Source organism: Chelonoidis abingdonii, chromosome 4 (genome assembly GCF_003597395.2).
Source record: "Chelonoidis abingdonii isolate Lonesome George chromosome 4, CheloAbing_2.0, whole genome shotgun sequence".
Taxonomy (NCBI): Eukaryota; Metazoa; Chordata; order Testudines; family Testudinidae; genus Chelonoidis; species Chelonoidis abingdonii.
This window is the reverse complement of record NC_133772.1, coordinates 88,950,420-88,977,799: the sequence shown is the minus strand read 5'-3', so window position 1 is coordinate 88,977,799 and position 27,380 is coordinate 88,950,420. Positions and strand designations below refer to the sequence as shown.

The 27,380-nt window shown below is 41.5% G+C and overlaps 2 protein-coding genes across 5 annotated transcripts in view; both read right to left on the bottom strand.

Moving 5' to 3' along the window:
• The window catches only part of PLA2G4F (phospholipase A2 group IVF), a 36,301-nt gene extending 23,442 nt beyond the window's left edge, over positions 1-12,859 (bottom strand). The window contains exons 1-4 of the mRNA XM_032793844.2: positions 12,680-12,859; positions 8,779-8,851; positions 5,586-5,722; positions 3,534-3,662 (exon numbers count right to left, since the gene is read on the bottom strand). Of these exons, the coding sequence (XP_032649735.1) occupies positions 3,534-3,662; positions 5,586-5,722; positions 8,779-8,851; positions 12,680-12,790 (450 nt within the window). The 5' untranslated portion in view covers positions 12,791-12,859. The remainder of the gene's footprint in view (positions 1-3,533; positions 3,663-5,585; positions 5,723-8,778; positions 8,852-12,679) is intronic.
• A 4,183-nt stretch (positions 12,860-17,042) lies between these two features.
• The window catches only part of VPS39 (VPS39 subunit of HOPS complex), a 44,326-nt gene continuing 33,988 nt past the window's right edge, over positions 17,043-27,380 (bottom strand). For 3 of the 4 annotated variants that reach the window (XM_032793840.2, XM_032793838.2, XM_075065452.1), the window contains 7 exons: positions 26,686-26,814; positions 25,987-26,089; positions 22,029-22,074; positions 21,309-21,458; positions 20,978-21,112; positions 20,608-20,699; positions 17,043-19,304 (listed from right to left, as the gene is read on the bottom strand). In XM_032793840.2, coding sequence (XP_032649731.1) covers positions 19,229-19,304; positions 20,608-20,699; positions 20,978-21,112; positions 21,309-21,458; positions 22,029-22,074; positions 25,987-26,089; positions 26,686-26,814 — 731 coding nt within the window. In that variant the 3' untranslated portion in view covers positions 17,043-19,228. The remainder of the gene's footprint in view (positions 19,305-20,607; positions 20,700-20,977; positions 21,113-21,308; positions 21,459-22,028; positions 22,075-25,986; positions 26,090-26,685; positions 26,815-27,380) is intronic. The other variant, XM_075065451.1, reaches the window with a different exon arrangement.

The following is a 27,380-nucleotide window of genomic DNA, read 5'->3' as shown; positions in this document are numbered from 1 at the left end:
AATAGTGGCATTTTTTAAAAAAAAAAAACAACAACATTTATAATTTAACTCATTATAAAATGTAATCTAAAGTTATAACAGCACAAATTTTCAAATAAGTTTTACTAAGCCTCAACCTCATTTAAATCAGCTACTTAAAACTGCACCCCCTGCATTAAAGTCATTTGGTCCATTGGCTTAGGGTAGTCAAAAGGATCTCCCAGGAGAGGGCAGAAGAAAAGACAACAGACGGGAGTGTGTTGCGAAAAAAGCAGGACAGATTTATCTGGGACAGAGCTGTAGAATACTTTGAATGGGAGAAATTAGAAGTTTATCCAGAGGAAGGAAGAAAGCGAGTACAGAAAGAGGGCTAGAGTGAAACTGTTGTCAAAGCAGTGGGACTGTACAAGGATTTTTTTTAATGGTTTAGGAGAGGTGACATTGTCTCGCAAACTGATCATGGGCTTAGGAGTTGAACTCCTGAATCCTAATCTTGATTGTTGTGTCCATGGGTATGTCACTTAGATCAATATTTTCAAAAGCAGTTGCTAATTTTAAGTACCTCAATATCAGGGCATCCAGAGTCTGATTTTCAGAGGTGATGAGCGCCCACAACTCTCATCAACTTTGTCTGGGTGCTCAGCACTTCTGAAAATCAGGCCCTACATGTCTCAAGCTGGGCACCCCAAAATAGAAAAACCTAGAATCAGAAGCAATTTTTGAAAATGTCTGCCTTAACCTTGCTGTGCCTGTTTCCTGATATGGCAAATAGGGATACTACTTACTAACTCATTTTACAGGTGGGACAATAGGATTATTTAGGACTTGTATAGATGAACGGCTAGTGTGTGGCAAACTGGGGTGTAAATCTACCTTGCACTGACTGTCTTTGTGGACCCTGCTACTATGTGCTAAAAGTTCCCCAGTGAATTTGGAGTAGGTGGAAGTGGACTAGGGAACTTACAGTGTGCGGGTAGCAGGTAGTATGCACGTGGACAGTTGGTGCACAGTAGGTTAGTCTGAGGTAGTTTCACACTACAGCTTACTGCAAACTAATAGTTTGTCTACACAAGCACCTTGCTAACATTTAGTGCTGAACAATGCTTTGAACTTGAACAAGCTAAGTACTATATACATAAACAGGTTATAGGGGAACAAGGGGAACTTTGCTCTCAAATCTGTCCCTACTTTATTCTATGAAGCCCTTTTGAACTCCAATACCCATATGGCAGCATAACCGATTATAGCTACATTTGGGCTACCTATGTTTAGTTTCATTTCTTCAGCAATTTGCACTCTGAGTTCATTGCTGTCTTTAACAGCCTTCTGCAGACTTTGGCCATCTCCCATTCACAGCACTCAGCAAGCATTCAGTAACAGATTACAAACAACATAACTAACTAGGAAATAAATGTAGCTTCTAATTCAACTCAACTTCTCCCTGGGGCACTAATTTTCAGTTCCAGATCCACTACTCAGTTTTTCAGGATCGCAATTAGTGGCCAAGACCACATAATCAGGCTCTGGGAAAGGAGGGGTAGAGGTGTTACAAAAGGCCCTCCAGAATCATGTGATCTGAGCTTCTATGTAGACAGAGCATAGACTACTACATATCATCTAGGTTGCCTAGATGAGGGATCATTACTCCTCACTAACAGCGTACACAGGTAAGTTTGCTTCTGAACTCAGCTATTCCAGCTTCTAAGTAGGATCCGTCTGAATAGCATTAAAGAAGTTAGCACACACACATTTCTTAAAGAAGGCTGAAATTGGTTTGTCTACACCCACAGGCCTATTGGGTATAACTTGGCTGAGGCAATGACCATGGATCGGATATCTTGTTGCAGAACGATAAGACTGGAACCAAAGTAACTGGACCAATAGTAGTTGAAGAGCGCTTACATCTCCAGCATGTGCAAAATCTGCAAATTTGACTGAATGTAGCAATTCCGGATTTTAAACATGGGGACGGTGGTTATTCTTAAGTTTTGAACTTGTTAAAATTGAGAGGTAGCCTTTGCAGCAAAGAATACTTGATCCTTGCAAACTAAAAATATCTATATAGATATGCTAGCCTATGTTTTCATAACTGACTAGTGATTTTGAGTGAATTAATTTTTGGGAATCCAATTTGAGACACCTTAAAGGGACCTAATTTTCAGAGGGTGGATGCTCAGCACTTTTTGAAATACAGGGGCCTCTTTGAATTGTCTCTAGTTGAGCACCCAAAAACTTAAACACCAAAATCACTGGTGACTTTTGAAAATGTAGGGTGGCTGTATTTGCATGTAAACTAGCTTAACATATTTTCCCCAATATTTTATAATTACTTCAATACACTGGGTCAATCAGAATGCATCTTTGCCAGGGAAATTAAGATACTTTTTTTAAAATGGCAGTTCTGAGCCAACATGATAGCAGCTCTTCTAACATAATAGATATTGCCTACATGCTATACTGCTTGTCTTGGCCCACAGAGGATACGAATCCTTCTGTACCCAAGAGAGAGTCTCCTTTTATCGTAAGTGGTAGGGACTTGTGGTTTTGGACCAAAAGGTCTCTACTTCTATCTATACAGAAGTCCACACAGATGTGGGATAACTAGTCAGCAACTTGCTCTAGAATCTGAACTCCTGGTTACATTGGATTCCACAGGATGAGTTTTAGTCAATTGGTGGAAAAGAGAAGAGTAAGTATTGTGCATGTGTAACACTGGTGCTTAGTGAATAAATATCAGACTTGCTCAAACATGCACAACTGTGTCATCCTCTACAGTTGCTGGACCGCAGAGAATGTAAAGCCTGAAGAATGAAGAGTGCATGGCCAGCGATATAACATTCACGATACCAGCCAGAAAAGGAAGTGCACAAAAGAGAAGTGGTCCCTTTGCAGGGCCGGCTCTAACTTTTTTGCCACCCCAATTAAAAAATAAAGAGTACCGCGCCACCCAAGCCCCCTGCCCACCCCAAGCACCGTGTCACCCAAGCCCCCCAAACACCCCGCCACCCAAGCCCCCATCTACCCTGCACCCCCCACTCCCNTTGCGCAAGCCCCTCACCCCCCCGAGCACTGCGCCGCCCAAGCCCCCCCGAATGTCGCGCTGCCCAAGCCCCCCACCCCCTCCGAATGCCACGCCACCCATCCCACTGAATGCCATGCCATCCAAGCCACCTGCCCCCTCCCCGAGCGCTGCACCACCTGGCTGAAACAAAAACAAACAAGCCAAAAAAACCCTCCAGCGCCAGCCAAAAAAAAAACAAAAAACAACCCCGAGCGCCACCCCACCCCAAGGTGCCACCGCAAGGGCCTGGAGCTGGCCCTGTCCCTTTGTTTAACATGTACAGGGAAGCATCTAGTATCAGTGTTCCAAATAATGTCAACTGTCACCAAAATGGCTGCCAAGAGAAACCAAAACCCTTACAACCATAAGAGCATTCTCAAAAGCACTCCAGAATTTCTGCAAATGTGGAGAGGTTTCTCCCAGTGTGAACCTCTGTGTGGCTGTATTGAACAGATCTGTAAAGGTACTTGGTCACAGAGTGAATGTTACCAACCTCTGGGTTTAACTTGAAAGTGCGCTTTAAAGGTTGGCCTGGCTTTATACCCCCCACATCAAAGACAATAGAAGTAAGTTCATCATTTATCAGGACATCTTCGTCGAAGAGAGACAACTCCAGAATGTTCTAAAACAAAACAAAAGCAAGTTGATGGATGGAAGTGATATAAATTAATTAGTATTGCTATTTGGTTTACTCTCTGTTGTTTATAATGTACCCTTTTAGAGGCCTGAAAAATTAAGAGTCTTTCTGCAACAATTTTATCTTTCCCCATTTATAGAATTTGCCCTGTTCCAAAGAGCTCATGACACACTGGAGGATGTGGGTTTGTTAGTCCGTATGTGGGATGTTTTCTCTGGAAGAGATTTCCTAATGTTTGGATGGTTCCTCTGGAAGAGGTTTCCTAATGTTTCCCAGTTAAAAGGAACACACAAGACCCAACTTGTTTGGAATTTCTTCTTAACTCAACATTGGTTTGCCTGAGGAAAGGATAGCAGTTTCCTCCCTTTCAGGGTGATTCAGGAGCAACCAATAAATTTCCTGATCATCACTGCTACTGAGCAGAGACAAGCCCAGCTGGGATTAACAGATGGGTGCACTAGTTGTACACAAAGTACACTTGCCTATAAATGGCCTGTGCATGTTTCAAGGAGACTGCTAAACTACAGAAATGCTCCGGCTTAGCAGCCAGAATTTAAGTGTCCTCATGAATTAGGGGGGAATATAAAGCTCTTTGTTATTTTATTGCTTTTATTTTGATAATCTAACTCCTACCTGTTTGTAACTTTCTGCCAACTTGTCAGAGTCATTTATCAACCCAACTCATGCTCCCAGCAGCCACAAACAACCATGACACAGGCCTGGTCCAACTGGGAATCAGTATCTGTTAACTAATTTCTGCAGAGAGGGTTTTGGTGGGTATTTTTTTAAAGAGATGCCACCATCTTTTAAAAAAATAATATCTTTATCTATCACTAGTGTCAACACAGAGCACTGACATGGACAGAATTTGAGAAGTATTCATCATTCATGCTACACTGTCCAGCTTTGTCAATATGTGACAAATTTACTCTCTCTCCTCTCATAACTTTTAATTCTGTATTTCTGTAATATTGGAATTATTGCAGCCAGTAAAACAAACTCACAGTCAAATATCACAAACTTATTTGAATTTAGTTGATCCCAGCATTCTTGCCCACACGGTGATATTACCCTAGTGACTAGGGCATTAGGACAAATACAACCAAGAGAAGACAATAGCCTCTGGGTGGGAGAATGAATAGCCCAGAAAAGTTTACTTGCATTATCATGGAATTTCCCGAAACTTTATGGGGCCAGTATCAGATTGCTTGATCACTGTCTATGATGGTGAGCAATATTGTCTCATTGGTTCCTTATACTCCCTGGTCTGTCTGTATCCATCTATTGTCTCTTGCTTTATGCTTTGATTATAAGCTCTTTGGGGCAGGAACTCTTTTTGTTCTGTGGTTGTATTGTGCCTAGCACAATGGGGTCCTGGTCCATGACTGGGGCTCCTAGACACTACAATAATACAAATATAATCAGGGCTGCCCAGAGGATTCAGGGGACCTGGGGCAAAGCAATTTTGGGAGCTCCCTCAATAAAAAAAAAGTTGCAATACTATAGAATACCATATTCTCGTGGGGGCCTCTGGGGGGCCCAGGGCAAATTGCCCCACTTGCCCCCCGCCCCCCTAGGCAGCCTTGAATATAATATTAATAATACTTTTTCCGCCAAAATGCATCAGACGGTACTAGAGGAAAAAAACCCTTCTCTCTCCTTAGCTGGGATTTTCAAGAGTGTGAGCAGTTATGAATCATCTCTTTTGGTGACTATGCAGTGACTTGGGGAACATGTTTGGGTGTTGCAAACAAAGGGCACCTGCAGGCTCACGTGAGACACTTTACATGAAATGACTTTTTTTTTTTTTGGTAATAAAGAACCTTTGATATTTTTAAATTCAAGATCCTGCCACCCCTCAAGCACCAGATAATCTGATCTTCTCCAGATCAAAATACTGTCCCTCACCTTGACAGCACTGTGGATTCTGTACTGGAAGGTTTCATTCCACTCTGGATTACTGGAGTTGTCAACAACCTGAGTTTGATAAGTGATTGGAGATGCAGTCGGTAGACGCAATTTCACAAAGCAGTCTGCCTTGGACACTGGAATGAATAGTACAGAAGAAAGGTATCAGAACAATTCTAATCAGATATGTATCATTGCTTTCTATATTCTATCATGTCACAGGATTGTGCAGAATTAATCAGAAAAAAAAAACTTGGACTGGCTGGGAGGGTACCCTCACTAAGAGACAAATATTTTCAACAGCAGCAAATTGAATTTCTCTTCACAGAAATAGTTCATTTTTCAGGTATGTCCCACTGTTAAACCTCTTCTTCAAAGGGCCACTGCTGGAAAAAGGGCTAGTGCTCCAAAGAGGTTTCTTCTTCTGAAATTATTTTACTGCTATTTGGACAGTAGAGCAAAAGATCTCACTCTCCCATTCTTTAAGTATATTAGCTTGTACCATGAATAGAACACCTTGCTTTCATGTGCAGTGTGATCCATGCCCCAGAAGCCTAATGCCAAAAATCAAACCATGTTTCTGAGTGCAACAAGGGTAACAGAATACGGCACTAGAATAAATCTAATTTTAGTGTACTAAGGTAAAGTGCAACACTCAGGTTGTGTAACATGCATTGGTTTTCTGTTGTCCCTAACACAGACCATGAAGACTGCATAAAGACACTAGTGCTGAGTTAAGAGGATATTCCAAACAAGTTAGATCCTGTGTGTTCCTTTTAACTGGGAAACATTAGGAAATCTCTTCCAGAGAAACCATCAAAACATTAGGAAATCTCTTCCATAAAGTACCTATACCACAGGAAATTCTGACACTTAGATCCAAGCATGTGATCTAATCCAGCATTCACAATCAGGATTTCATAGGTTTGTGAATTCTGTCAGAGAGACATGCTACAAAGAGCTGGAAAGGTCATGTGATAGAACTCAGTGGGCATAATCTAGATTAGATATGCTCACAATTGTCTCAAATGTCTTCTTAACATATATGAAGCCATGAGAACCTATAGATTTTTTCCAGGTATTCCTGAAAACAGGATGCAGCATAGAAAGAAACTTGTTCAGGCAATACATTTTCTTTGAATTCCCACATAATCCAGCCTGGAGTAAAATTCTGTTCAGGCCTGTTCTACCCTGATATTCCATGATTCTATACATGAGTCATATCTTGGCCTTTTAAACCCTGCAGCTTGCACAGGAAACATGGCTTTCATCTGAAATGCTTTTTGCTAATGTCCTTGTTTCACTGTAATGGCTTCACTTTCTGGACTGTGCAACTAGCCAAGGTACAATGTCAAACAGTGGAGCTTCAATGAAATACAAGCTATATTAAACTGAGGATTTGGGGGAGTAATTCTTTTACCACTATACGGCCTCACCAAACCTACACAACTGCCATCTGCCTTCATCCTGTGGTTTATCCTCCACAGCAAGGCACTCCCAGATAGCTTCATGTTCCCATAGACACTGCTTAAGGACTTGGGACTTCCCCTTTTCCCCATTCCCAAAAGGGAACAGTTCTGGCTGGAGGACTAGAATACCCTCCAGCCAGGCTCCACCCCTTCCCCAATGAAGTCAAATAACTGTGGATAGCTGATTCAATCCACTTCAATCAATCAATCATTATAAGGACTTGACAAAGACAGAGAGAGGATCATACAGAGATGGGCTGAACACTTCAGCAGTCTACTCAACAGACCATCCACAGTCGATCGATGTGTCCTTGACCATTTACCTGAGAAACCCATCAAAAAGGATCTCGATCTCCCTCCATCAGTTGAGGAAGTTATAAAAGCCATCAAACAACTGAATTCTGGCAAAGCATCTGCAAAGGATAGTATCCTAGCAGAATTATATAAAGGAGCAGGCCCAAAGGCTATCAAAGTGTTCCATGACATCCTCAGAGTAGCATTTGGAAGGAAAAAGAAATGCCACAAGACTTCAAAGATACTTATTATCATATCATTGTTCAAAAACAAAGCCCAGTGGGCTGGCATCAAACTCAAAGAACTTGAGCAAATGGCTCAGAACAGGCTCACTGGAGGTCTCTGACAAGATCAGCGTGTGATAAGTTTGAGTGGGATTGATTAAATTATCACGTGCAGCCTGGAGAAAGGCGCCACAGAGCTGCATCATCAAATATCAGATACAGACTTCCCATGCCCTCAGTGCAGCCAACTCTGTCCATCAGGATTCAGACTGCGGAGTCGTATGTGTAGTCACAAATGAGAATTGCCACAATATCGTCATCCTCATCAGTGGTGGACTACCAACATATGGTGTTATTACAGAATCCAGCACTTCAGCATTATCATAGCTTTAGCTCTATAGATACTCAATATTTAAATACATTTAGTATTGGATGTTATATATGAATCTAAAACAGACTACCTCAAAATCCACACTAATTAAGAAAACACAGTAAACCCAAAATGGCTAAGGGGATTTTAAAAGTCAGGGGGCTGTAAAAGCAAATATTAAAAAAGGGGAAGGAAAAAGTAATCAAAATATGAGAAACAAAAATGGATGAGAGGGCACAGAACAGCTTTACTTTTAGCATCATTCATGCACATTGTGTCCTCAAAGACTTTACAGAGTTAAACAGTAAGCATAACAAAGGGAGAAAGAAAAGGGAGATTGTAGTCCAGGAAGAAGACAGTTGTATAGAGGCTCGAACTAAGATGGAAAGTTGATGCAGATAGGTGCCAGAAGGCAAGAGTTGCAGGGTAGAAGGCTCTGACAGCCACTGTGGTGAGACGTGTGAAAGAACACAGCGAAGGCCATGTCTGGATGTGCACAGGGAGCAGAAACATGAGAGGTACTAATTTGAATCCTGGCTCTATTTCAGTCCTTGAAAATATATAAATACATTTTAGTAGGAAAAATTTTATGTAAATATATACTGAAAATGACCGATTCATAGATTCATGTCAGAAGTGACCACTGTCATCACCTAGTCTGACCTCCTGTGTAACACGGGTCAGAGAACTTCCCCCAAGTAATTCCTGGAGCAGATATTTTAGAAAAACACACAAGCTGTAGGGATGCAATGTTACATCAACCAGAGGAAATCCGAGCTGTTACAGTTGTGCATTGTGTAAAACATGAGTCTGCACAACATTGGTCAAGTACTTACACAGGTCTGTACCCTGGATGTTTCTGGCTCTGAGGACTTTTACTGTGAGGTTGTAGTAAGGATGCTTCTCACGCTGTAAAGACAAGCAGGTTCTGTGTTAAACTCGGCCTCAGCACACCTTCCACAAACATGCAAATATCAAGATAAGGGAATGAAGTGGAACAACCCACACAGGGTCCACGATAGGTAAAACTCAGTTTTGAAATATAAGAATTATCTGAAATTGAGAACTCGAAGACATAAGGTGGTATCTCTGAAAAAGGTGGGTGAAGGACAGAGACAGAGCACCCCAGTGACGGGAGGCTGAGAATTAAATGAATTCCCATCTCACCACAGGTAAAAGTGATCTTTTTTAGGGTCAAACTGACAGTTAGAAAAGAAAGAAGAACTCTTTAGGGCTCACTGTTGTTAGAGCTCAGTTTCAGATAGCTTAATTAACCCTATTACTGCTGAGCTATAAATGAGATATTAAGTTACTTTTTAAAACCTTCCTCCTAACTTAGCATGTCCCATTCATTTATACAGAACACTTGAGCTACATTGCTATATTGACCACAAGTCAGTTGTCCTTTGTTTTGTTTTGGGGTGGGTTTTTTTTGGTAGTGTAGACATCTCCTCATTTTACACATGGGTCCTAAGGAGAAGCTTTCTTCCCCAGCTTACCTCACAAGGGTGTTGTGAAAATAAGTTGTTTGTGAAGCACTCAGATACTATAGTAACGAGTACCATAGAAAAGCCTATCAGGAGATTAATAATTCTGTCTTCAGAGCAGGGTTTGAATGGGACAAATACTGAACTATAAAGATAAAATAAAATATTCAGTGCACTGAACGAGGCAGGGGTCCAGTGGAAATATACTAAGTGATCATGTAATTAAAGACTATTGCAATGCATGCAAACAAGGGCGGCAAACTAAGGTTGCACAGACAACGTTAGTAGTGACATTTCCTAAGTTTTGAGTGTTTGTCTTTGTAACCTTAACATTCTTATAAATTTTTTTGAGTGTAACATACATCAGAGCCATAATTAGATCTTCTTCTCCCCTCCTCCAGGTTAAACACATTTTGTTTTTGAAGCTTTTCTTAATAGGTTTTTTTCTTTCAATATCCCAAACTAACCTCTCTACCTAAACCACCCGCCTCTCTACCTTCCCAATACTTGGTCTACAAGTTTAAGGAAGGAGATACATGGCTGTATGCAAGGTTATTTTTCCTTCCTCCCTGGTGGAAAATTGCTACTGCCCTGTGGACTGTTAAATGCAGTAAGGATGTGGTTGCAAAAACGTCTGTCATCACGAGTGACTGAACTCTCCTGACTTGAGACACAAGCTTCCATAATATTGACATCCGGGAGAGCACACAGTACCAGAACACATCCCACTCCTTCACTTCACTCTGAAGGATGTCAGCGTAAATCCATGTGTTGCAATCCCAATGATAATGATCCTGTCCAAGAGCCTCTAAGAAAAAGATGTTTGTCAACAACAGTCACTCAGCTGAATCAACATTCTCCAAACAGAGGAACTTCTACAACATAAATTAAAGACTTAGGAACATAGCAAAGATCTCTGCCAGCTATGAGAGCTAAGTCTGTTCCAAGTCCCATGCTTTTAAGTAAACTGGCACCTTTCTGAGTCTAACGCAGTTTTATTTCATCAGAGGCAAGGTGGTGTCATAATACATTGCAAGATAAGCATGCACACTAAACCCAGAAATTAAATGTGACATCACTAAATGCACTACCTGAATTCCAGGGGCGAGGCAGGCAGGGCTGGAAGAGTAGCTGGTTCCTAGCAGATCAGCTGTTCTATATGAGTAATGGGTGTTTGTACAACAGACTCAAGTGTGAGACATCTCTTGGAATTGAGTATATGACCCATGTGCCCTTTCTCCATATTAGGCATATCGCACCCTGGGTGAAATTTACTTCCCTGAATGAGTGGTCCTTTTGCATAGGGGACTTCACATTGCCCAGGATGGAATTCTTATTCTCCCACAACCACCCCCAACCCTCCCACTAAAAATTAAAAAAAAAAAATAATAATTGGAGATCTACCTATCTCCTAGAACTGGAAGGGACTCAAAAGGTCATTGAATCCAGCCCCCTACCTTCACTACCAGGACCAAGTACTGATTTTTTCCCCAGACCCCTAAGTGGCCCTCTCAAGAATTGAACTCACAACCTTGGGTTTAGCAAACTTAATACTCAAACCACTGAGCTATCCCTCCCCTGCACCTAAGAACTGGATGCCTTTTGTCCAGTCTGTGGGCTGGAATATCTGCTGCAGTTCCTCTGCAGTCTCCTAAAGAGGGGCTTCCCAGCCACTGGATTAACACAGCTACAAATCTAGTGGTTCTGGCTATAACACACTGTAGAACTCCTCACCTTCCCCATTTTATATGGGTTCAATGCAGAGACCTCCCCTTCACACACACAGTGGGGTATCCTTTTGTAGGCCCTTGAATAATTTTCACCCCAAAATGATTCTCACTAGTGCTGAAAAAAAAAATCAATTTTCAAAGCCCACACCAACCTTTACTCTGCTGCTTTTGGATTCAAACCTAAAGATTAAATCATCGCTTTTGTTTGAGGCAATTTCAGGTCCTGTGAATCTTACATCTTTTCAATCTGCCTCTGGATAAGCACATTTTTGGAGGGAATGAGTTTCATAACAAAACACAATGGACAAGCCCATGACAGGTCTTCTGGGTTCAGTGAATTGCTAAGCATAACAAGCACAGAAAATTGCCAGGTTTGCTATCTGAGTTTGGATGAGTCTGAAACCTTTAAGTGAAACTCAGTGGGTTTGAATCTGAATAAAACAAAGGAACAGCCTCTGTGCACCTCTAATTCTCAATAGCAACATTTCACCTGTAAATAGTTAATGTGGCAGGTATTGGCTAAAATTTTAAACTAGCAAGTCTCCAAAAATGACAGCTTCACACCCCTGATGAATCCCTGGTTAGACCACAAAGCACTGATGTTCAGTAACAATTCTGCCTCTTGCCTGACTTCCTTATATTTAAACACAGAGTTGGGAAGCGCAAACTGAAAAACAAAACAAAATCATAGTTTTACATAAATCAAACAGGAACCAACAATGACATGCACATAGCAAACATCTCATGATTTTTTCTGTAAGTTTTGCTATTTGCCTCCTCCATCTACTCTACAAATATAACTACATGAAGGAACCTGGTTAAAAGTGGGCTACCCCCTAACTTGGTTACAAAGCAAGTCCGATTCTAATATGTAGTGCCGACTGGATCTTAACAGAAGCTTTAGCCTGGCTGTAAAACAAGGTTAAACAGCCACTCTGCACTATATATTGGAACTCTGCTTGCAAGGTAAGAAACAACTAATTACCAAGTTACCGCACATGGCTGTATTGGTAGTTTAGACAGGGGCTTAGTCTGGGCTAATCCTTGCCATACTTCGTTGGATTTAGACTGTAAACTCCTGTTAGCCCAGGGAGCAAAGAAATGGAAATGCACAGAATTGCTCTGCTTCTTTATAGACAAAATAGGCTATGGATGAGATTTGCAAAAGTATTTCCTTAAATTGGCTGCCACTGAAGTCAATGGGAGTTTCCCCACCCCTGACTTCAGCGGGAGCCAATTTAAGGCCACACAGAGCACTTTTTAAAATGTCACCATACATTGCCAAACAGACTTCGATCTAGGAAGCCCAGAGTCTAGGAAGGAGCAGCTAAGCCTAGTCACTGTCATCGCCTTCGCTCTCCAAACTCAGCTTTAGGTAGCTTCTCCCACACATGACAAAGGCGGTGCTCTGCTCACCCTGTTTCAGGGCTGCTCTTATGCATGTGTCATAACTTTTAGTTGCTTCTTTATCATGTGGGTGATGGCCCTTAGCGCAAAGGAAGGGCAAAAGTTTACATTACCCGCCATTGAGAGAGCCCTCTATCCTTCCTCTCTTTCCTCTGGAACAGCACGGCAGCCAGAAGTGGGAACATGCGGGGTGACACCCGGCTAAGCAGCACAACCCGGAACATAGGAGACCTTCCCAAACCCTGAGCTAAACAAACAGGAGTGAAAACACCAAGTCTCTGGAATCTGACCGGCTGCTTCTCCTCGCTCCTCTGAACTGCAGCAGCTTTGTCCTGAGTTACACACACAGCTCTGCTCCAACAGGGAGAAGCAATTGCGGGGGGTGGGGGCGTTGCGTGGAGCTGCCGAACAATCCGGTTTACAGCCTCACTGACAGGTTTTCCCCAAACACTAGCAGTCAAGCATAAAGGTGGCAAATAAAGTAGATCGAGCAAACGGAAAGAGGATCTGACAAGAAGCGCGATGTTTTCTTCCAGACTCTGCCACAAACTTGTTCTGTGACTTTGGGCAAGTCACGACTTCTCTGGGCTTCAATTTCCGGGTCTGTTGAAATGCAGAGAAATCCGTATATCGCAGTTAATTAGTGTCTGGAAAGTGCTTTGAGATCCTCTGATGGAAGGCAACAAAGAAAGACTAGATAACAATCAAAGTTAAGAATCCAAAGAATTAAGGGGGGAAGGAAGATATTTACGTCTATTATGGGGGGTGGGATAATGATGGAGGCGGCAGAGGAAATTATTAGTTAAAAATAACAGTTGTTAATAGCGGAGACACTGAAATTTGGGATTAAAAAAACCCAAAAAAACAAATTTACTGCAAATAAAAATCAAGAGTGGGGTTGGACCATTAGAATGGGATTAAGATCTTGGGCCAAATTCTGCTCACTTTTCTCATGTAAGTAAAACTCTTTGACTTCATGAGATTACTTTGGTGGGCAATGCAGGCACAGTTTGGTCCTTTCTCACTATGGACCCAATCCAACACCCATTGCCATTGACTTCAATAAGCATTGGATTAGATGCTGTAAAAATTATTAAAAATAGGTACTAGAATACTTTGGAAAAAATATAAACACTCAATAGTTTCAGATTTTATCCCGAGGCTTTAACGGTATTTGTTAATGAATTTTCTGAACTACTGGCAATTCGTTTTGAAAAGGTAGAGAGAACCAAGGAAACCTCATACATTGTAAAGCCAAACTTCAAGCCACCTGGCTTTGTCCTGAATCTAACTGAATTCCCTAGTAAAATAATAGGACAAACTGAGCAACACACATTTGTAAGTGCCTGAAAGATAATGGAAGCCTGAGCAATTAGCACCATGGCTTTGAATCATAGAACTGGAAGGGACCTTGAAAGGTTATCTAGTCCAGTCCCCTGCACTCATGGCAAGACTAAGTATTATCTAGACCATCCCTGACAGCTGTTTGTCCAACCTGCTCTTAAAAATCTCCAGTGATGGAGATTCCACAACCTCCCTAGGCAATTTATTCTGGTGCTTAACCACCCTGACAGAAAGTTTTCCCTAACATCTGACTTAAACCTCCCTTCCTGCAATTTAAGTCCATTGCTTCTTGTCCTATCCTCAGAGGTTAACAATAATTCTTCTCCCTCCTCTTTGTAACAGTGTTTTATATACTTGAAAACTGTTGTGTTCCCTTTGTCTTCTCTTTTCCAGACTAAACAAACCCATTTTTTTTTTCAATCTTCCCTCATAGGTCATGTTTTCTAGACCTTTAATCATTTTTTGTTGTTCTTCTCTGGACTTTCTCCAATTTGTCCACATCTTTCCTGAAATGTGTGGACACAATACTCCAGTTGAGACCGAGTTAGTGTGGAGTAGAGCAGAAGAATTATCTTCATGTCTTTGCTTACAACACTCCTGCTAATACATCCCAGAATTATGTTCATTTTTTAGCAAGTGTTACACTGTTGACTCATTTTTAGCTTGTGGTTCACCATGACTCCCAGCCATAGGTGCCAATTTTCCCTGTCACCGATGGGAGCTTACACCCCACCACACCCCTGGCCCTGCCCTGACTCCACCCTTGTCCCACCCTCATTCCAACCCCTTCCCCAAAGTCCCCGCCCCAACTCCACCCCCTCCCTGCCCCTATTGGACCCCTTCTCCAAATCCCGGCCCCACCTCTTCCTCAAGCGCACCATGTTCCCCCTCCTCCTCCCCGCAGCATTTGTAGCACAAATCAGTTGTTACATGGCATAAGTGCTGGGAGGGAGGGGGGAGAAGCAGGACAAGGCAGTACACCCAGGAGGAGAGATGGAAGTGGGACAAGGAGCTGCCGGTGGGTGCTTAGCATGGAGTCAGGGCCTATGCTCCCAGATCCCTTTCCACAGTACTCCTTCCTAAGCAGTCATTTCCCATTTTCTATGTGTGCGACTGATTGCTCCTTCCTAAATGGAGTACTCTGCATTTGTCCTTACTGAATTTCATCTTATTTACTTCTGGACAAACTGGAGAAATGGTCTGATCATTTTGAATTTTAATCCTATCCTCCAAAGCACTTGCAACCCCTCCCAGCCTAGAATCATCCACAAAACTTTGAGTGTACTCTCTATGCCATTATCTAAATCATTGATGAAGATTGAACAGATCCAGACCCAGAACTGATCCCTGCAGGACCCCACTTATTATACCCTGCCAGCATGTGTGAACCACTTATAACTCTCTAGGAATGGTTTTCGACCCACTTTTTTAGTAGCTCCATCAAGGTTGCATTTCCCTAGTTTGTTCACGAGGTCACATGAGACACTATCAAAAGCTTTACTAAAGTCAAGATATACCGTGTCTACTGCTTCCCCCCATCCACAAGACTTGTTATGCTGTCAAAGAAAGCTATCAGGTTGGTTTGACATGATTTATTCTTGACAAATCCATGCTGTTACTTTATCACCTTATCTTTCAGATGTTTGCAAGGAATAAATCCAGCCAAATCATGGTTTATTTTGATCAAATTACACAATTAGACATGACAAGATTTGCAGTAGCTGTAATAAACAAGTAGCATTGCAACAAGTTATCACTGGAGGGATTGTGTTTCAAGGAATGCTGGCATGCTTGGAACGTTGGAATTCTTGGATGGGTGGGACCAGATCAGATATTGGGTGGAGGTGATGTACTTGAGTGAGAGGACGACAAACTGGTGTGAAACGGTTTTGCTGGATAAACACTCAACCACTCCTCCCAAAACAGATGTCTAAAAGGGTTCTGCCCAATATTTTACTACGCAACAGTCAGAATAAGTCCAAGAGCGGGGATTCCTATAAAAAACCCCAATCCTGCACAACCACTGTGAACAGAGATTGTGCATGATCAGATCTAATACTGAAAACAAATATATAAATTAGAAAGACATAAGAATGTAAGAGTAATTGTGTTGTTTTATTGAAATGCCACACATAGCCCTATAGCAGGGGTAGTTTATTTTTTGTCAAGGTCCAAATTTCTTGGTCAAGGTATAGTCAAGGTCCAGGCTCCAGTGCAAATAATAATAAAAACTGATAAAATAAATAAATGATATTAAGTAAATAAAAAGATTTCATAGTCCATACAAAAGCATCTGGTGGTCCCAATTTGGCCCATAGTCCGCTTACGGACTATCCCTGCCCTACAGAATCTTGTAACTGACACCTGCTTTCAGCAATAGGCTCCTTGAACAGCAAGCAAAGCCACTGAATCTGTATAGGAGGTTTGAAATTTATGCAACTTCCATAGATAGTGGAGTTTCCCATTTCATTGAAACTTGAAACAAAATGTCTAAGAGCCAAAATATCATTATCTTTAAATTAACAGGACCCTATCCTGTAACTCTTAATGATACTAAGTATTCCTACAGAAGTGAATAAACTACAAAAAGAGATGGATTATTTCTTGCTCCTCTCTTATTTTAGATAATACATATTTATAACAAAATCTATTCTGCCCTTTTATATTTTACACAGGAACTGTGGATACTGATTGCAATTAATCTACTGACAACCAATTTTTCATCATCTTTGGTGGTGATTACATTTTACTCTAAGATTTGAAATATTCTATTGTGAACAGAAATTTGATTCAATGGTGGAGAGGAAGGAGTTTCCAGAAACATTTTTCTGGCTACTCATCAGAACTTGGAGTTTAGACTATCCTCACACTACCTATACTGAAATCCCTGCACTGGTCTGAAAATTCACCATTCTGATTCCTCTATATCCTTAAATACCACAGTACTGGCAACAAATAGGGTTCTACCAAATTCACGGTCCATTTTGGTCAATTTCACAGTCATAGGGTTTTAAAAATCATATAATTCATGATTTCAGCTATCTAAATCTGAACTCAAAGGAAAGAAATAAAATGTAAATCCAGAGCAGCTCAGCTAGTTACTATCATCCACACAATAAAATGAAGAACAGACTGGTTCAGAATATTTATTACAATATATTGCTTTAAACAAAACTTCCATATGGTTAGTAAATCTAAACCATGGGATGAGAACAGACAGCAGAATTGCAGCACACACCACACCTCTGCAAATGAATGCAAAAAAGCTGAACAGAGGCACAATAGCATCACCATGAAACAAGAGTACACTACTGACTCCAACTGTGAGAGAGAGTGCAGATTTACTGGCAGCAGATAGTCTGAATTACCTATCCTCTTTACCAATATCAGAAAGGTCTTGACTTTTGTACACAAAAACTGTAGGGTCTTGATAGATACCCTTCTTTCACTGTCAACTCCCAAAATATCTTCCTGTTGTACCTGAACTAGTATATAAAACACTATACAGAATATGTGCAAATTGAATACAAGCACGTAGTAGGTTCTCTTGTTCAAATAGAAAGTTTAAAAAGTAACTCCATCTCAGCACAGGAACTCCCCTAACCTCTACAGAAAGGCACCGCCAACAGTATTACCCAAGACATCAAAGGTTTTTGGCAACCATAGCCTTGAAACAAAAAAACGGATGGCAGAAGGAGTAGGCTATATAACCACGGTATGGTATTTGCAGAGTTCGAAGGTGAGGTAGGATCATTTATATCCTAACAAAAGACCTGTTGCTAAAAGTGTTTAAAAAAAGGACTTAAATAAACATGTAAACAGTGAAATTCAATGACATTCTGGGCAGATGGATTTTTGTTTTTAAAATTTTATTTTCTCAACTCTTTGTTTGGGGAGTATGATAGATTTTAAAAGAAAAGGAGTATAATAATTGTGTGCCATGTTCCATATCATTTAATACTTAATTACAGAAGTATGGCTAAACTGAAATGTTATTACCCACATTCAATTACACTGAACCATGTGCTACTGCTGCCTTTGTTCACTGCTGCTCAGATTCTTTGTAGAGTAAGTGAACATGCAAGTACTCTTATATCAACTCTGCTACAAATTAAAGTTCATGGAAAAATAAGACAAAAGTATTACAGACTATGAAGAAGTATACTGCATCCAGTTTTGTGTATTTAGAATCCTCGGGCACAGTAAAAAATTTAAAAAAAACAAACCAATACCAGCCTGGGCAGAAGGGAGTTGACCTAAAGCCCTCAGAGACATCGAAATGCAGTCTATATTTTACTTTAATGCTGGGGAGAGAACTAGAGACTGAAGAGCTATTTACATACACAGGGACCTCAAATGCGCTCTAGAAGCTCAAGCAAGAGATGGATTTCAGTCCCTGTCAAAAGTGTTACTTTTAGGGAGTGTTCTTTTTGGTACAAGTGCAAGTGAGAGCTTCCCTTCTTCAGACAGTTGTTGCTGCTTCTCAAAAGCGTCCACTCATGTTGGAAGTGACTGTACACAGTGCAAACAGTGTGAGAGCTAATTCATATTTACATACCTCTAACAAACTAAAGTCAAAAAGGGAAAAATAAATGCTTACCAGTGAAGCCTATAGTGTGTGACTAACCCCTGTGGAACTTCTGTGTATCACAAGGTGAGTTGATAAGCACTCTAGGCATCAAAGATGAAAAATTCCTTTGTTCAACATCTAGTTATTCCCAACATTGGGAGAAAGGTGAAGTCAGACAGAATTGTTCAAGTACCAGGCACGACAGCCTCTCATCCTCTTGCCTGCTCCCTCTCTCCCCCTCAACTTGGTGGATAAAAGTAGATTTCAATACAACGTTAAAACAATTGCAGTGACTTTTCAAGGATTTGGCCTTTTGAGGACTATTAGAGTGAGCCACAAACAAGGTCAGATCAAGAAGTTTTTACCTGAATAGAAAAATTTTTACTTTAAAACATGCCGTCATTGGTAAACACCATAGAGGTGTTCGGAAACTAGCCTGCAAGGTTTGGAGTGCAATACAAGCTCATTGCTGATCAATTTCCATTCTTCCTCATCTTGGTATGTTAAGAGGTATATATAGCTGCCAGCAATTTAACAGCTAAAAACGTCAATTTTCGAATAAGTCAGTACTGCCAAATTATAGGTAGAGTCATTCCAGAGACATGCTGGGTACAAGCTATTTGTAAGCTGTTCCTAGCAACATGCCTCAAAACTCCAGAGCATCAACTTTTCCTAAACAAGTCTTCACATTGGTATTTCATGCGGGTGTTGTGGCTAATGCAGTCCATCTAATGTATGGCAACATGTTTCAGGTGTCTGCCGTACTGACTTCTTTGGAGCAGAAGTAGTGCACAACTACTGCATTAGGGTATCGGGCAAATGCACTGTGAAGAAACAGAACAGCACACAAGATCAAATGTCAGTGTAATCAATACAGTTTTCCCTGTTCACTATACAAGCTTGATTTTTGTTACAGTCAGAAAAGTGACTACATAAAACTGCTACTTTCTTAATGAAGAGAATTCCTGACTAAAGTTTCAATTATAGCATCAGTTTTATCAGCCATGTCCAAAGCAAAGAACTTAGCTGGAATTTACAGCAGTGTGACTCAAAAATGCTAGTTAGCTGAGTAAGTTTGGAACCACAAAGTGCGATTTTAACATGATCACTTTTCTAAGTCTGGCATGATCCAACTTGACCAAAATGAAGCATATAGTATATACTAACCCTATATCTTCACCCAGTACTTCAAGATCATACTTAACAGGGAAAAATGGATGAATGCATACCAATAATTCAGTGCTCTAGAGACAGCTAACTGTGCTCATTAAAGCAGCAAGCAGAGAGATCTATTCCCCACCAGATTCTGAATATGTCAATGTTTTAGAGGGGATTAATCCCACCACCAGTAACAGCAGCTAAAGGTTGTTAGGTGATAAGATGTAGTTTGGAGCTGACGCACTGAACAGGGTGAGCGAAGGAAACATCAAAGTCTCTGCTCCACATCAGCCTGATTTCTTCCTGAAAACTTCAGGGATGAAAATAGTGGGAGAATTATTGGAAGTTTTGACACCAATAAAACTATTGCTGCTGCTCAGATGTATTAACGTCACTGGCACGTAAGGTGCAGGTTGATTTTGAAGGCACAACGTAGCCATCACCACACTTAAGGTTTCAGATTTACAAAGCCTTTATATTATATACATTATACTTTCAAAACTGAGACTCCACCTATAAAGATTTATATAAAGAAGCCATGTGCAACCACAGAGCTTTCAGATTCCAGGATGGAAAACAATTTTTTATAGTGCTTATCATCCACTCTGCATAGAGTTCTGAGCTCTGCAGTCAACATCTCAACTACTTGCTCCATCAATCTTGGAAGAAAAGCCTCATGAAACTTGAAATTGATTTATTGTGTCTGCGCTGGAGGCTTGAAAATCCAAGAGAAGTTATTTTTGCAGTTTATTTTTTTGTCATAGGCATCAAGAGGTTTGGCATTTTTTCCAGCCACTGTGCTAAGATTACAGTTTCCAATTCATTGTACACTTCTGAAAGTTCTCCCTCAGTAGTTTGCTCCTGGATTTATACATCATCCTTACTTCTCTGCAAAAATAAGCCAGACTAATTTGTTTTTGTACCACAAGCCTCTTTAGAAATAATGCTCTCCTAGGAAGTATTACTCACCTATTTCCTATCTTCTTTTTACACACAGTGCACACTTTTTCCTCTGTGATGATACACTTCACCTGCTGATGCAAAATCCTCTCCTCCTGAACCTGTGGGAGAATGGAAACGTGGTAAGCAGTGCAATGCTGCACCTCAGCCACCTCTCTAGTTTAAATAGACAGAAGGATAGTATTTTTAACTACCATTAGTTTCCCACTATCCTGAAATGCCAGAGTTATGATTACACCACCATTTAGAGGACAAGTTTCCTGTACTGGTAATGAAGAGTTCAATTTTTTTTTTTTTTTTTAAAAACACAGTCTTTCCATTTAACAGAACTTTTGAAAAATAAATCTGATAAATGAGGATGAAAGAGGTGGGTACAAACCCTCAGGAATTCTGCATGGAGAAGATTTTTGAGTACTTGGTTGAATCGTTTCTTCTGGGCATTTTCTTCAAGGACTTTTTCTAGGAAGATTCGAATCTCACTAATTTGAGTATTTGCTGGGAGCAGGTTTATAGCCTAGAAGGGACAAGGACAAGTTGTAAGACAAAGGGGTATGGTAGGGAAAAAAAAAAAATCTCAGTCCTATTTCTTTTTGGTCCAGATACTTTTAGGATCTGTTCCCAGGGCCTACCCTTAACTCTGTGTGTTTTTCATTGTAATTCAAGATATAGCAACTATCCATACCACCACCTATAAAATAAGGAATCCTTACCTTGGTAGTATCTAATTTGCTGTGGTGCAATTCTAAAACCTGCAGGGCAGCCTGGAGATTGGCTTGAGGCTCCAACAGTTCCATCTTGATTGGCCCCAAGCAATGAACACTAGGTGGCGATAGATACATCCGGAGCAGAGACAGATACACCTGTGTCACACAATAAAGACTGAAGTATATCAGACAGACACCACTGAACTCTAACCGCTACAGGGCTAACTCTGCAATACACCATGGCATTGGCAAGTAGGGATTTTGACACCGATTTAAAATCTATTAGCATTAAGCAGCTTGTCTCCGCAACAAGTTTGTGCATTAATTTCCAAGCCTTCAGCACAGAACAAGTTTTAGATATTAAAATTTGAACCTCCTTTGAATACACACTGTAGAATGACTCATCTGCTGTCTGAAGCAAGTTTTATTACTTTTTATTCTTGTTAGCAGCATCAACACAGCCCAGAGGGACAGAGCTGGCTGAATTGTTGGCCAATGAAAAAGTTCAGTCATTTCCTACAACCTGACAACATTCCAAACAGGAGAGAAGTTGTGAAAAATGTACTACAAAGTTCCTCAATAGTAGAAGATGATACAGAGGACCCTGCCCCTGAGAAGTTCTGAGCAAACATAGGTCTACTTTAAATTGGCCGAATATGGAGACAATAGTTATAATTCATGCATCACTCACATCAAGAAGAAGAATATGGACATAAAATTACTCACATCTTTGTTGCCATCTTTGCTTCTGTCATAGTGTTTATGGCAGTACCTACAACAGACGTGAAATGAATGAAGTGTGGGACTATTTTGTAAACCAATACATCCACACAGGCTATACGTATTAACAGTTTGGACAGCCTCAGCAACACAGAATATGTACTAAAAAGTAGAGCAGAGCATTTACAAGGGGCACTTCTCATTTTCAACTATGCGATGCTGGTGAAAAGGGGAGATTTTAAAAATACTTGTCTCAGTCCAAGATATTTAAATTTGAAACAGACAGTGAATTGAGTTCTGGGGTGTAAACAAAAACAAAAATATCTGAGAAACTTGACTTAGGTTGACTATCAGTGCAGCCAAGGAAATAAATGGATAAATCCTAGGGGTAACAAGCCAATGAATGGTAACAGAATTTAAAATACAAGAAAGAGGTGCCTGATCAGCACACAGCAGCGTGAATGCCTCCCAATAGGTGTTACCCAAAGAGGAATGCACAAAGTTAGGTTTAACAGCCCCCACGTCTAGCTACAGTAACTACAATGTTAAGTGAGGAGTTATGTTCCTGAAAAATGCGACTTTACTCAAAACAATGTTAAGCGAATCCAATTTCCCTGTAAGAATTAATGTAAATACGGGGGGTTAGGTTCCAGGAAAAAAATTTTCAACAAGACAAAAAAAAGACGTACACACACACACACACGCACAAAGTTTTAAACAATTTATTACTGGTACACAGCAATGATGATTGTGAAGCTTGGTTGAGGTGGTGAAGTCAGAGGGTGGGATATTTCCCAGAGAATGCCTTACTGCTAAATGATGAACTAGCAATTGGCTGAGCCCTCAAGGGTTAACTCGTTAATGTAGCTTCACACTCTACAAGGCAGCACGAATGGAGGGAAGGGAGATACAGGGCCGGCTCCACGCACCAGCTTATCAAGCAGGTGCTTGGGGCGGCAACTCAGGAGTGGGGCGGCACTTTCAGGGATTCGGCAGCAATTCGGCGGATGGTCCCTCACTCCCGCTCGGAGCGAAGGACCTCCGGCTGAATTGCCGCAGATTGCGATCACGGCTTTTTTTGGGGGGCGGGGGGCTGCTTGGGGCAGCAAAACCCCTGGAGCTGGCCCCGGAGAGACAGCAAGGCAGACAGAGACACACATCATGTATGAGAGAGAGAGAGAGATGCTGTCATAAACAGATAGCTAAGGGTTAATGTCTTTCACCTGGAAAGGGTTAACAAACAACACCTAGAAAGTCTTGTAGTTTACATACTTAGTAGTATATGTAAAGGTGCATGTGTTGTATTAATCTGTTTATTCTAAAGTTCTAGGAAGAAATCACCGCCAGTGAGGTTCCCCACTGTCTGCGATTTGGGGGGCGTGTCATAAACAGATAGCTAAGGGTTAATGTCTCTTTCACCTGGAAAGGGTGAACAAACAACACCTGACCAGAGGACCAATCAGGAAACAAGATACTTTCAAATCTCAAGGGAGGGAAGCCTTTGTTTGTGGTTTTTGGGTTTGGCTTTGTTCTCTCTGGGTCCTGGACAGAACTAGAGGTGAAACCAGGTTTCTGCAATCTCCCTGCAACAGTCTCTTATCTATTCAGAATAGTGAGTAAGCAAAAAAACAGTATAGTCTTTTTATTTGGTTTTCTTTATGTGCAAATGTGTAGTTTGCTGGAAATATTTTAAATTGTATTTTTCCTGGATAAGACTTTTATCCATTTGTTATAAGCTAATAGACCCTGTAATATTTCATCTTGATTACAGAGACAATTTTTATGTTTTCCTTCTTTTATTAAAAAGTTTTCCTTTTTTTTTAGAATCTAATTGATCTTTTGGTTATCTTGTATAAGACACCAGGGAATTGGTGGGAGAAAGGAAAGACAAGAGGGAGGGGAAATCTGCTCTCTGTGTTTATCTCTCTCTACGGAAGAAGAGGGGGGAAGGGAAGTGGGTTATTTCCCTTTGTTGTGAGACTCAAGGAATCTGAGTCTTGGGGTCCCCAGGGAAGGTTTTGGGGAGACCAGAGCTAATCAGGGGCTCCACCCAAAGTCCTGATTGGTGGCAGCACTACAGGATCTAAGCTGGTAATTAAGCTTAGAGGATTCATGCTAGTATCTCATTTTCTGGACGCTAAGGTTCAGATTTGGGAAAGAATACTATGACAGATGCACATTGCCCCTTTAAGTACGCTGACCTCACACTAAGTATACTGCCTTTTTAAGTAGATCAGCAAGTTGAAATAGCAGCTGCTGCCAGGAAGCTCCCTCCGTCCAGACCCCTGTCATGTGCTTCCACTGCTCTGTGGAAGATGGAGTAAACTGGATTCAGGAGCAGGGGAGAGGGGGATACCCTGACATTGGCCCCCTCTTCTGCCTCCCGCTCCCTCCACCCCCACGGCAAGCAGGAGGCTCTGGAGAACAGCTCCAAGGCAGAGGGCACAAACAGCATATGGCAGTGGGAGGAGGGACAGCTGCTGCACAGGGAACTTAGGGGAGCAAGGAGCTCATAGGGGGACTGCCGGTCCACTCTGGTGCCAAGCCTCCACCAGCTAGCTGCAATAGGCTGCTCTTCCTGCAAGCAGTGAACAAAGCAGGCAGCTGCCAAATGACGCTATGAACGAGCATTGCACAACTTTAAACGAGCATGTTCCCTAATTGATCAGCATCATAACAACGAAACAAGATTAACTGGGACGACTTTAAGTGAGGAGTACAAAGAAACCCTTTGAAACCCACCTGCCAATATCTAGATGCTGGTTAGGTGTATTTTCATCCAAATGATTTGAATTTGTTCAAAAACACAGAGGAATCAGCCATAGATTCCACCTAGTAGGAGCAGCTGCAGCAGCAAACAAAGCAGGGTCTACTGCATGGGGGTGGGGAAGAGGGCAAAAAGTGGCCCCAGCTCAGCCACCCCTTCCATAGCAGCACCTAGACTCAAATGGGGACTTACCTCTCCCTCACCAGGAGACTCCAGGGAAAAACTGCAGAGGAACGATGCAAGGAACTACAGCCCACAGGAGCAACTGCAAAAGCAGCCAAGGCTGGAACCTGCAGTCATTCAGAGAACTTTCCACAGTGCTGACTGAAATTTCTCTGCCATGTGCTGAATGCCTGTTTGCTCCAGCCCTCCCACTTTCCCAGTCTCTTAACCTCAGTTTCACTCTTTACCCGTCTCCCTCACCACCTTCCCTTTTCATGCAAGTTATCCGCCCCTCCCAACTAACCCCTCTCTCCCGCCTGCTGCCAAAAAAATGGAACTATTATGACTGTGCTTCCTCTGCTTGTGTTATATGCTTTCCCCTAGCCTCCGTCTCGTCTATTTAGATTGTAAGATCAGAGCAGGAACTGTTCGCTGTTCTGTCTTTGTGAAGTACTAGCACAATGGGGCCTCACTCTCAATTGGTTCTTAGGCTCCATCATAATAAACATGCTGTTGTCCAACTACCATCAGCTGCTAATGGAAAAGAATCTCCTCGCTAACACAGTTCCTTCTAATTAAGGAAGAAGATTGCAGTAGAAAATTAACATGAGAGCTGTTCATAGCTAAACAAAGAGAAAGCAACAAGTAATAATAGGGCACAAGCTAAGAGACAACAGGAAGTCCTTATATTACAGGGTGAAAAACTAAAAGCCTGTGAGTGACTGCTCTGCTATTCAAAACTGATGGGAGCCCAAGTAAAGAAACAGATACTTGGCTTGAGGCACTGACAAATGCAATAGCATGGGAAGGCCAAGCCTCAAGAAATGTGGGGATGCTGTGATCAGAAGGCGCACAGAATCCTACCTAACAAGCGTGGCAGGTATGAGAGATCAAAAATGTTACAATACCTATCTCGTTCTAAGTGCACATACAACATTTAACAACCCCACCCCACTCATAGAGACATGAAGCAGCAACGGTTGCAGAAGCTATTTAAAAAAAAAAACAGAACTGGACATTGAGGGAGAGGCTTACAGTTCAGCCATTTTGGTATCCTTCAGAATGTGGACATAGATAATGAGGGCTTGTTCATGCTTCCCCATACGACCCAACAGCAGGGCACGTTCTTCTAAGAGGCCTAGAGGGGAACATCACAAAGGAATAATCAAGCCTGCCACAGAAAAGGGAATATTCAAGCTCCACTACAACAGACCAAAGAACTGGATGACATGGGGAGAGGAGTGAAAAGCAGGAGAAAAATATAAATTGTGGCATGAAGAGAAGGTCAGAGACTACTAACACGATGATCTATCTAGATCAAACACTATCACTTTACTAGCTCCTGAACTATTTTTGCCAGTGCCCCCACCACCTTTTTCATTGAACTTGCTTGGAATTCTTAACAATGCCCATAGGATGCTTCAAGGGCCATTACTGGTCTGAAGTAATCCAAGCTCATCTACACGTTACAGTATAAATTTAAAAAAGAAGTCAGTCATCAGCTCGTCTTCTCCCACTCTAGTCCCAGAGGGGAATCCCACTATACCAGTCACAAAGCCCAAACAGCCAACACTGGCGCATGCAGCGATGATTGGCAACTACTGACCCAATAGTTCTTTTCCATTTCAGTTACTATAATTTTATAAAGAAGGAGATCACAGAAAGATGTTGCTGTGCAACATGAAACTAAATAGATCTCAAGCTGAAGGAAGCTAGAGCATGACTAGCACGCACCATCAAAGGGGAAATCACTGATGAGACGACTAGGTTCATAGCAGCTAGAAATCTCAAGAAAACAAAGTAGCTTTCTCCGATACTCCCCCAGGTCTCCTTCCTCCTCTCCAGCAGGCACTGGAATTTTATCTGTGAGGGGGAGAAAACTGTCAGAGTTAATGTCATATGAGTTCTCCCATAGTAACATAAGGGAACAGGGAGACAGGGCATTTTCACCAAACTATTTTGCAAGAAGTCAAATGTTGTTTACAATATCCCATGCACTGAGGACCATGAGCAAAAAAAGATGCATGAATAACTCTTAGGGAGTTTCAGAGTAGCAACTGTGTTAGTCTGTATTTGCAAAAAGAACATATATGCTATCATGTGCCAGCAATGCCCCTCTGCCATGTACATTGGCCAAACCGGACAGTCTCTACACAAAAGAATAAACGGACACAAACCTGACATCAGGAATCATAACATTCAAAAACCGTTAAGCACAGACTTCAACCTCTCTGGTCACTCAGTAGCAGACTTAAAAGGTGACAATTTTGCAACAAAAAAGCTTCAAAAACAGACTCCAACGAGAAACTGCTGAGCTTGAATTAATATGCAAACTAGATCCTATTAACTTGGGTTTGAATAGAGACTGGGAGTGGCTGGGTCATTACACATATTGAATCTATTTCCCCATGTTAAGTAGATTCACACCT